The sequence below is a fragment of the Tetrao urogallus genome (assembly GCF_951394365.1).
Source record: "Tetrao urogallus genome assembly, chromosome: 7".
In the NCBI taxonomy this organism is placed as follows: Eukaryota; Metazoa; Chordata; class Aves; order Galliformes; family Phasianidae; genus Tetrao; species Tetrao urogallus.
In genome coordinates, this window is record NC_136820.1 from 21,400,845 (window position 1) to 21,412,297 (window position 11,453).

At 40.5% G+C, this 11,453-nt stretch overlaps 1 protein-coding gene across 1 annotated transcript in view; it reads left to right on the plus strand.

The window, feature by feature from the left end:
- RAPGEF5 (Rap guanine nucleotide exchange factor 5) overlaps nt 1-10,391 on the plus strand; it is a gene marked incomplete at both ends in the record, with an annotated part of 148,551 nt that extends 138,160 nt beyond the window's left edge. Inside the window, 3 exons of the mRNA XM_079538593.1 lie at nt 1,819-1,883; nt 7,705-7,763; nt 10,277-10,391. Of these exons, the coding sequence (XP_079394719.1) occupies nt 1,819-1,883; nt 7,705-7,763; nt 10,277-10,391 (239 nt within the window). The remainder of the gene's footprint in view (nt 1-1,818; nt 1,884-7,704; nt 7,764-10,276) is intronic.
- Between the last annotated feature and the right edge of the window lie 1,062 nt (nt 10,392-11,453).

Genomic DNA, 11,453 nt, shown 5'->3' on the forward strand with positions numbered 1-11,453 from the left:
AATTAAATTTAAATGTGAAGTGCAGACACAGCATTAGAAAGTCAGGCAAATTTTTCAAATATGCAATAAATGCTGTGTTATATCCGTACAACCTAGCTCAAATGCAATTTTCTGCTCCATTGAATTTATCTAGACTCTTCTTGTTGGCCACAAAGCAAATTTCTGTTTCTTCCACCCTCAGAGATATTCACTGCAGTCATAGACTTGAAAAGCTGTCTGGAAATTTCTGCTTCCTGTAGAAGTTCTTCATTAGAAGTGACATTTTTTAACTGCGCTGATAACAGAGACAAGCAGTGCCTGGCTGCCTGCAGTAGAGTCTCGAAGCCTTGTCCTTTCCCTGTCCCTGTCCCTGGAGAAGGTGCAGTTGGTCCTGTGCCCTTCTTCCCCTTGATGCTCAGAGTGCTGCCCAGAAGCAGGAGGTGGTGGAGGCATGCCCAGTGTGTCCCCGTGCTCAACCCACTTACTCAGGAGTGCCGGAGCAGATCCCAGCTTTTCAACACCCCTCAGGCAGAGCTCTGCCTAATGAGTCCCAGCCCTGGGTTTCCAGGCTAGTATTAAGCCATTAACATTTCCATTCTAAGCAATTACAAAAATCCCCCTCAGGCACAGAGCTAATCTTTAAAACAAAAGGAAATAAATCAGGTTGGCTGTTTTGAGGTAGGATGACAGAGATGATAAAGCAGCCCACAGTGTCAGCTGCAGGTTCCGAGATCTAAAATCCCCCAAATCTAGGGGACCAAGTTGATGTGAGAGGAAGCCCAGAGATATCCTGAGATGTGCAGTTACACAGCTGTCCTGGGGGCTGGCACGTCAGCAGGGAGAGCTGTGGCTTTTACCGAGGAATGGTGTCAATGCCATCTTGTTAGATCAGTGCTCTCTCATCCCAGTCCTCGCAGGCATGCGCACATCCATGCGGTGCATGGCCGAAGTGGGAGATGAGGGGTATGTGGTTGTGCTGCTTTGTGTCATCCAGAGGATGCACTGCTAAAGTCTGCCTGTGACCTCAGTATCTCACATTCCAGACAGGTCTTGCTTTGTGTCTTAGCATGCACTAGAAAAACAGAGAAAATGACCTCCAGTTCCAGTTTTAATCATAATCTTAGCAGTGCTTCTTTCGCCTGATTTCTTTTATTATTATTTTTCCCCTTCCTCTCATTACAGTGTGTTCAGTTCCCTTCCTGGAGCTAAATATAGACCTTTGCTGTTTCCTCTCACTGACCTTTTTTTGTCTTTGCAAATCCTCCCCAGCAAAGCTGTGTAAGGCTGTTTTGATTCCCTAAGGTTTCCCTGGACATAATGCTTACCTCACGCAAGACTTTGAACTCCAATTTGGTGGCTCTCACTTAATCTCACCGGTGTCCCTGAGGGTACTTCAGGCAGTCGCAATGGAGAAGGAGAAAGGAGGTGTCAGAACTGCCCCCAAGCCTCGTGTTGTGCCCCTTGTGGAGCTCACAGCACGGGGGCTCAGTCCCAGCCTGGCCACAGTCCCAGGCTGGATCTAGGCTGCAAGCATGTGGAGCAGGTGTGCCAAGCTGGGTATCTCTGTTACACCCAGTCATTCTCTGCACCACATGCACTTCATAGGTAACTCAGATTCAGTAAGAATCTGCTCTGACTTGAAAATCCTCTCGTTTTGATGCCTATGTAGTGCATATCGTTATGCTAAGCTTTTTTCACCTTTTGTAAGCTATTTTGATAATCATTAATGGGATGTTTTCCTCTTGTTTTCTTTTAGTTGCTGTTTAGAAATATCATTTCTTTGTACAGAACAACAAAGTCCTGCAAAATAATTATTTTCCTTTTTTTTTTTTTTTTCAGATGTAACATTCATTCATGAAGGAAATAAAACATTTCTGGATAACCTTGTTAATTTTGAAAAGCTGGTAAGCTTTATTTTATCATTTCTGTTTCTCACAGAAATTCCTATTCTCTTCTTTCCTTTCCCCTCCTTATATGACTAAAAAGGGTTTCTTCTGAGTAAATCAGGAGGAAGTAAACAGAGGTTAACTTTGCTTCAAAGAGCAAACAGGATAAAGCAGCTGACAGTTGAACTCTCCCCTGCCCCTTCCTCTGCTCCTCTTCTCACTCATTCCTCTCCACTTCTCTGTAAAATGGTTAAACCAGAGTTACCCAGAATCAGTGCTGTACAGTCGCCTCAGTTTATTCCCAGGGGAATCTGTTCCTTTGCACCATCTTGTACATTTTTTCTCTTCAGTTACGTTCTCCAGTTTTCTCTGATTTCTGTCGTCTCAAGGCACTAAAGAAAAGGTATCTCTAGTTTAACCACTCACGACTGAAGTAAAATTTATGATCTAGGTTAGATGATGAATAAATGAATGTCTGAAATGTAACTCGAACTGAAGGTACACACCACTCTACTAACTCTCGTGTAGAATGACACTTAATATCTTTGGGCTCTTCTGCCAGTCATGATGTCACCTCTATGCTATGATGATTCCCAATGAATGTTTGATTTGTCTAATTTGCACTAAATCTTTGCTGATAACGTTTTTGTAGTGCTCAAAGCCATAGCTTGTATATTTGAACTGTGCTGGCAGGGAGAAATGTTGGTTTTGTTGGGCTGATGTATTTGATCAAGAAACCAAAATGTTCTTTCTGATTGCTCTGGATGTGCCATGAGACTGTGAGTCCAGATGGCTGTTGCTGGGGAGTTGTTTTTGACTATTTTCTCCATGTGTTTACACTTGTTTGAGAATGATCGTGCAAACTGGGAGTTATTCATGAACCAGATGTTGAGCTTTTTTTTTCCACATCCCATTGCCCTTCAACTTATAAGCAGATGTGGACTTTGACTTTTGAACCTGAGACCATCTTTTTGTGTTTTCTATTTGATTTCTGCACCTTATCTTGTTGCAGAATTGGAGAACACTGATTTGCATTTAATGAAAGGTTTTCTTGTCCCAAGTCCATTAACTGTTTGACCTTTAGGTGTTTGCATAAAACTCATTAGCATGTTCTTCTTCATTGCCTCTTGGAAGTTCATCCAATTAACATGTAAATTAAACTAGCCCTTGATGCACAGTAATTGTTACTAAAATCCCCCCACTGGCCCATATATTAATTCAGTGAATACGAAAGATCTGATTCTTTTTTGAGTCTTAGCCAGACCTTGTTTGTTTGTTGTTTAATCATGTATACATTTAATATGTGCTGGGCTTGCTTGGTAAGATTTCCTATCCTTGCTGTCACCATTGTATCTCCAGGGGTGGTGGGATCTTTACTAATTGACTTCAGTGAGCCAGGATTTCACCATTTCCATGCAAAAAGATAAATGGGCATTTTAAATGGGGGAGAGCCTCTGTGATGCATATGGGGTGAGTGTTGCTGACACTGATGTTTCCTCTGAATTGTTAGTCAGATCACACCCTGAGGAACCTGCTGTCTCACAGCTGCCTGTATCCATACGAATGCAAGCAACTGAAGTGAAGGCTTAGAAAACATTACACATTATGGGTGTAATTGTAACTCAGATAGTATATGTATCCTGGTGGTTCACTTGTTAAGTTCTATGGGCATGAGGTTACTTAACAAGATACATTACACATCTCCATGTATATGCCCATGTTTTTTTCCAATTTGTAAGGGTTTTGTCCCAAGGAAGTCTTCCTGGGTGTTTTACATTATACTGAGCTCTTTCTGGCCTCTGAGAAAAATAAGGATTGACATTGGCTCCTGCTTAGTTTGGATCAAGCCACTGAACCTCACCTGCAAATTTACTGTTGCAGAAAAAGAAGAAAAGAATTATTCTACCATAGCAGATTACTGCTTTGGGGAAGAAACTTACTCACTGTCATAAACGCGTAGAGTTTCTACTTAGGAATTTTAAAGCGAGGATGGTTTATTATGTCTTCATTTGAGTAGGTATTTTTGAAATACTTCAGACCTGCGTTAAACACCTGACTAGAAGGAAGATTTGTTTGTCTGAACTATTGTTTTTTTCTCCCAATAATATCAATTGGCTTAATAAAATATATACTCTTTTACTGCAATCCCTGCTTATTTTATATTCTTAGACCATCATGGCCACAACAATCCTACCGTGACTGAACTTGATTTGACATGACATAATTGCAGTGAAGACAAAGCTAATTCAAAATATAAAGAAGAGAATTTGCAAAGAGAAGAAAAAGAGATGATCTTTTGTCTCTGGAATGTTTTGCAGTAATAGCAAAAGTTGAAGGGATTGCAGTGGTTTATTTAACTCCTTGCTGGTTAAACTCTAGTTTACAATAGATCGATATTTAGTTTCATACCCTCTTCCTATACTAAATCTGAAGGAATAAATGAAAGGACGGTCTTTTACTGTTTCATCACAAGATATTTCCATTATTGAGCTGCTTCAGTGAAATGTAGCTTCATTTTTTTTTTCAGTGGGTAGCCATCACCCATATCTTAACAATGGCATGTCTTAGCCACACTCCAGCAAACTCTAATATAGGTCAATGGCCATTACTGGTTTAGATAATGACATCTTACATAGTACCTTCAGTACTGAGCTGAAGATTTTCTTCATCATAAAATCTTTCTGATTCACACCCCAAATATCTGTGCAACTCCCAAGCCTGTTCTTTTCTGCTTTCATCAGTTGAAGAAGTGCTAATCATCTCAAGATAGATGGTAGGCTGAAAACCACAAGAAAGGTGTTGTTTATCACACTAATGGAGTGCAAGCAAACAGTCAGGAAATATTAGTTGAATATGTGGATTTTTTGTATTACAGTTGCATCCCAGAGAGCTGGTAACGGACAGACAGTATAATTAGACTAGTAAAGAAGGGAGATTTGGAATTCTGCTTTAGGAGAGTGTTACACAGATAGATTCTTTGCTGCCAGACCATCACATCCAGAGGCTGTCTTGAGATGGACCCCACAGTGACCACCAAAAGTGAAACAGGAAAGAATGACAGTTTGTGAGATAATGGGATCTCTTACTTCTAAAAGCCAAATTCAAAGGGTAGCAGCTGGAAAATGTTATAGCAGCAGTATCAGTAAAAGTTATAGCTCTGCCAGTACTCACACTATTGACAGTGAAGTCTAGGACATCACGATGGTACATCACTATAATCAGTGCAAGGACATCAGCACAATAGCTACCCATGATTGCAGGGAAGAATGAAACACAAAAGATAGGGAAAACAAACAAACAAAACAAAACAAAACAAACAAACAAAAAAAAAACGAAAAAAAACCCACCTTTGGTTCATTGATAGAAGGAATATGAAGAAGATTCCAAGAAAGATGTGCTGTTTTTCTTGAGATAAGCTCTCTCCTTTGGAGAGGTCCTGTAGGTGCTACTCTGTGGGTGGTGAGAGTTGAGCTGTTATGTGTCATTCTGATCTTAAAGATAATCTGCTGAAGGCAACTAATTCATTCCACCTCTGCTTATTTTTGAGGGAGATGTGAGAAGAACACAAGCAGTTCACGCGAGCTGTTACATTATCACTGCTAGCTGCAATTTGTTTAAATTAGTTACCAGGTTTGGTAGTTACTGGCTAAATTTTATTTTTTCACTTTTAGGTCACTGAAGCAGTCAAATAAATAAAAAGATCAATGCTTCAACACATTTATAGGTGACATCTAGTCAAAATGAGCATACTTCACTGATTTTTAGTGAACAATTCCAGTTTTCATAAGTTGAAGACCTGAGCCTGAAAGAAACCAACCTTAAACCTTTTTATTTCATCTGCGTTGTCTTTGTTTTAGCTGGGACTGGATTGTTTTCTTCAGAGTGTCTGGTATGATGCTGTTTTTTGGGTCTAGGAGAAAAAGCTGATAACACTTTCGATGTTATAGTTGCTGCTAAACAGTGTTGTACAGAGACAAGGCCATTTGCAGCAAAGGGTCCAAGGACTAGGAGAGAAAGGAATTAGGACAGCTGTCTTTAGCTGGCTGGAGGGATATTCCATACCGTATGACGTTATGCAAAAGGAGTTCTGAAGGGAATAAGAGTTCGTCTTGCTCTCTTCTGCTGCTTGGGGGGCTAACTGGGCATCAATCAAGGGGTGGTGAGCAATTGCTTGTGCATCACTTGCTATATACTTTCGTACATATATATATATATAATATAATCATAACTATTATCTTTTTCCTTTTCCCTTAGTAAGTAGTTTTAACTCAACCAATGAGTTCTACTTTTTTTTTCCTTCTGATTTTCTCCCTCTTCCTATTGGGAAGGGGGGGAGTGAGTGAATGACAGTGTGATCCTGAGCCACTTACTGGGTTAAACAACAGCATGCATAATCTAAGGGAACATCCAAAACTTACTGTACCTCAGAAGAACAGAAAAATAAAACTGTTTCAGATGAATGCTTCATCAAAGCAAATAACGTATCATTAGTTATGTCTTGTTAGAACAATAGAAATGGACAGACATTTGTAACTCAGAGGAGAAGTATTTGCAGATATATGTTGTGAAGTACCAAAGAGAAATCTCCTATGTAGCATCAAGTTTCACTACCTCTACTATTGTTTCAGTGAATATTCAAGGCAGGTCTCTCTCTCATCTCCTCCCCCACTATATTTGTGGCATTACTATATGGCAGTTGCAGTGGTCTTCCAGATCAATAATGATTCTGTTAACAGTGATCCATAGATGGCTTTCATTATTCTACCTCAGGGGAATGTGAGCATCAGTAGCTGCTGAAACCACGTACATTGTTACCACAATAAACTGGGAGAAGCTGACAACTAAGAACAAATCTTCAAGATCTTCCTTATTTATATTTGCATTGGAAAGAAGAATCAAAGATCAAGTTTAGGGATTTTTTTTAAATTCCAGCATCAATTGTGGGTGAATTCTTGAGGCAAATCTTGAATAACCATGGAAAGCCATAATTAATGCTTTGCTAAGACCTGAAGTCAGATTTTTTTCTAGTGGTAGTCTGAATTTACATTCATTTTTTCCAAGGCTTTGTTTTCTCAGAACTTTAAAATCTTTCCTCTGTGGTTGGAAAGCCCAGCAAAATGAAAAGTACATCGTTCTTAGAGCCACAAGGATCTATCACCATCATTTCTTCTGCAATGCAGTGTGCTGTTCCAATTACCTAGGACTGTCTTTTGTTCCATGTTCTGCAGGTAGTCATCTTGTGAGTGTAGAAAGTACCTAGTGTTTTGCTGTGTTTATACTTTGACCTGTCAAAATGGGACAAAATTCTGTGTTTTGGACAAGAGAGTTATGTATCCCTGTTAGCTGATATCCTGATACTGGGACCTGATTGTAGTAGGCAGCATGCAGATGTACAAAGAGGGGTTATCTGTGCCACAAAAGGCTTACAGCCTGGTTAGAAAACTTGTGGAGACAGGAGAGATTGTAGACTACTGGAAACCCTGGATAATGAACAAGAAGCATGAGATAGACCAGAAGCATCTAGCCAACCTGCAAGACTTTCCTCCTGTAGGCTTTCAGTTTAATAGAAGTCGCAGGAACAAAAATAAGTAATTGTATGGCTGTTTTTCATTACTGCTTTCCATGGGCTCTGAGGAAGTTGTTCTCATTTAATCTGTGCAATATCAATAAGGACCTGTTCTCCCACTGCCCTCATTTTCTACTTTACTACAGTTGATTTTTTATTTTTATTTTTATTTTTTTGCTTTACAGTGTAAGCCAGGGAGTTTTTTTCAGAATTTTCTAATGACAGAATCCCTCTCAGACTTTTGCACTGATGTTTTATGTCTTGTCTTTGCAGCACATGATTGCAGATACTGTTCGATCATTGAGACATTGCAGGAATAACCAGTTTGGTGAGTAGCCAGAATTTGTTACTTGTTTTGCCTTTTTACAGCCTTAACGCTGGTTGTTGGCTATTGAATTACCTCAGTATTTTCCATGAATCTATGAGGTGTCCTGGCTTCCAGATGCTGAAAGATGTTACTCATTGCCATGGCTTTTCACTTGGTTTCCGCCATCAGTATTTGTTTGTTTTTTTTAATGAACATTTCATGCAGTGGCTGAAGTCTTGAAGACACTGAGATCCTCTGGGTTTCATTGACTAGGTGGAAAGGAGTTGGCTGTGTTTGTGCCCCTGACAGGGAAAATCTGCAAGTTGAGCTCTGCTTGTTTTGGATACTGGAGAACTTATGCAGAAAAGGCTTCTCTTTTCCACTTTCCACCCTGTTAGAAACCAGAGAATCTGACCCTAAGGACCCATGCCGGAAGACCCTAGCTTGCTTTGTTCTTTGCTAACAGAGCGAAAACCTTGTTTTTCTCCTCTTCAGCATTTCTCATTCTCTGCGGAGAGGTTAAACGCAGGAAGGGGACAAACACAGCACTGCTTGAGGAAGTGGTTATCGTTTCTAAGCCAGAAATACTAAACATGTAATGACTAAAACTAAGGCTGCTAAAAACTCTTATTCCAAAGAGCTTCAGAACTTTGCTGTAGCCTGAATGCAGGATTTTAGTGGTTGGAGAAAAAGAACTTGAATCTTTTTTTTTAGCTGTATTTTCAGCAGCTGTCAGCACAAAGCACAGACCCTGACGAAAAGAATATTAAAAATTTGTAGTATTAATAATGTATCATGGAGAATGATAGCTACTATTAAGAGCTCTGCTGAACACTTTGTTCTACAAAATTACCGTACGTATGCACAATCTTTATTAAACAAAGGTGGCGTACCATTATGGTTTTTGTGTTATTTAGATATATATTAAGAGAAAGAATGGGAAAGGGAGAAGGGCATACCTTTTCTGTTTTTATTCTGTTAAACCAGGTGCTGAAGGAATATGTCTCTTATTTGCCATTATAAAGTTATAGTATTGATTCCTTTAATGATGCAGGGTTTTTCTGCAGCTTCTCTGCAAATCTTTTGTTTGTTTGTTTGTTTTTTTAAGTGGTTTTGTAAACACCACAACATAAATCTGAGGTTAATACCCAAGATTTATCATGTAATCTGGTAGTTTGAAGTGCATGATTGTTATTTTATTTTACTGCAGACTTGATTTATTGTGAAGCTGGCATTTAGGAAGCAGCTTTTACAGATATCCCTGCAGGCATTTTATTTTTTGCTATATTCGTTTAGGCATGAAATGAATTCTCTGAATATTTATTGAGACTTTATGGACAGTTTTCCTTTCTAGTGGGCATATTTTGCTCTCAGGATTGTGAATCTTTCTACTGCATCAACTCCCAGATTGGCCCGAGAGTGGCAGGCATCTTACTGTAGGAAAAAAAAAAAATCAAACAAAAGCAAGCAAAGCACATTATGATTGCTTATGAACTGTATCAAGTGCATTAAGCATGCAGGCCAAAGTGTTTCTGGATAAGAAGCTGATTAGGTTCCAAGCAAGACTGAAATGCCTTTTTAATGGAAATAATATTTTATTTTTACATACTAAATCCTGAAAACAAATAATTGTGTTTCCAAAATCAAGCAAAGCAGCCTGAACAAATAACATAGTTCAAGCTTTTGTAATTTCAGGTGTTAATGAGAAATACAAATGTTCCTTCGTGTCTGCAGCACAGCTGCTGCGAGCCTATTCCCCGAGAACAGAAAGGTCACCAATGTGTTCTGACACAGATTTATCACATTCTCATGTTCTCTCCCACATTTCTGAAGTCAGAGAGTTGCTTGGCTATAGCTCCTGAAAATAGCTGCCCAGGAGCACCATTAGCAGCTGTATGTGGAAGCTGCTGCTTTGACATCCAGTGTTACTTACACTGCCTCAAATGGTGCTCATTAGAGTTAAGGAGGATGGCCGGTTCCTGGAAAGCTGTTGGTGTAGCTGGAGAGCATGGGAAAAAGGATGATAATGAAACAAAAGAGAGGGTGGGAGTGTGTGGGTTAAGCTGATTGGTTCTGGGAGTCTTGAGCATTTTCTTCTTTAATTGATGGTAATACTATTAATGGACTAGAGCAGAGCTCTTCAACCTTTGGCAGCCTGTCAGCAGTCGGCAGCAGAGGGCAATGTATCTCATCGTTTCGTTTGCCTGGCTCAGTGGGTCTCAGCAGTGGATGTAGCTCTTCCTGCTCCGTTTCTGCTGGTCACCAGCACTGCTGGAGGGTTTCACAGGCAGAGAGTTCCCCAGGCTAGTGCTGGGCACAATAACTGTAGCAGAAAGTATCTGCTATTCAAGCCACCCTTCAAGTGTGAGTTGTACAGCCAACTCCTCTTGCCTTTCAAGCATCCATAAAAGAACAGCTGTCTTCTGAGCCACTGTGGTGGCACGCTGGGGGCTTGGAGGTGCTATGGTGGCTCACAGAAATGAAAAACAGGCAAGGGTCGGCTTTCTGACCCATTCTCTTTCTCTGTTTTGTAGGCAGTGAAGTTCCTTCGAAAGAACATCATGAACTGAAGCCATACATCCACCACCTGCATGTCATCGACAACCAGCAAGCTCTCTTCGAGCTTTCTCACAGGATAGAGCCGCGAGCGTGAGCGTACACAGCTTCGTATACCTTGTAACTGCAGCACTTTGAATTAAGTGAATGTTTATGCTAAGCATGTTGCTTCCCTATATGAGAACAGTTTACTGAGTTTTATCAGTAGCTCACACAACATGCACAGGAAAATCAGGCAGAGCAAGCAAAGGAGCTGCTCGCAGAGCTGCAGGGCAAGCTTGGTGCCATCCCCACTTGTCACCAAACGGAGCAGCATTCTTTTGAGCTCAGGAGCTTGGTTTCTGTGAAAATACTGTTTGGTCCAGTGTAGCTTTCAGTGCAGATTCTGCCAGTATTAGAAAGAAAGGAAGCGTCGTGTCACAGCAGCAAAACATTTCCACAAGCAACATACAGCAAGGGGATTCTCAGTTCACCACAGTACGTACCTTGCTAATTCAAGGTTGCCAAAAATACTGTGCAATCCATGCAGCTCCCCTGAGTCCACCGGAGCAGCTTGTTTGAGATAAGTACAGACAACCAGGAATAGAAACACAAAAAGGCAGTGCGCCAGGTGAAACTCAAGAGCCTGTCATGATCTGGAGGCCAGAACTAAAGAGTTGATACTGTTCTGGCCCCTCAAGCATCTACGTTGTAGGATACACTATCAGAGCCAATCCACTTCTGTTGCAGTTCCTGGACACAATTGTTTGTACACCAAAAATACATTCATTTCTTCCTTTTCAGTTATCTCAGAGTTAGTATCAGCTCCTGCAAACAATGTGTAATAAACTGTCATAGCAGGAGCTTTTTTTATCAGCTTGGATTACAGCCTCTTCTATATCTATTCCAAGGCAATGCCTAGGCTCACCACATTCCTAACAAATCTTCCAGAAATATTCTATTCCAGCAGGCAAAATGTCACCTCACTTGCACACACTTCCAGTTTCTAAAGAGCAGCTGGGTACCCCTTACAGGATACTAGGGAACCACCTGCATACACAGCAGGCTCTCAGTATTAGGGTCCTTTTCGATTTCACGTAGCTAAAAGTAGTTCTAAGCACATACTGAGATGGCATTTGTAATGTCCTATCTATGACTGACCTAAGCCTAAGCACCACTA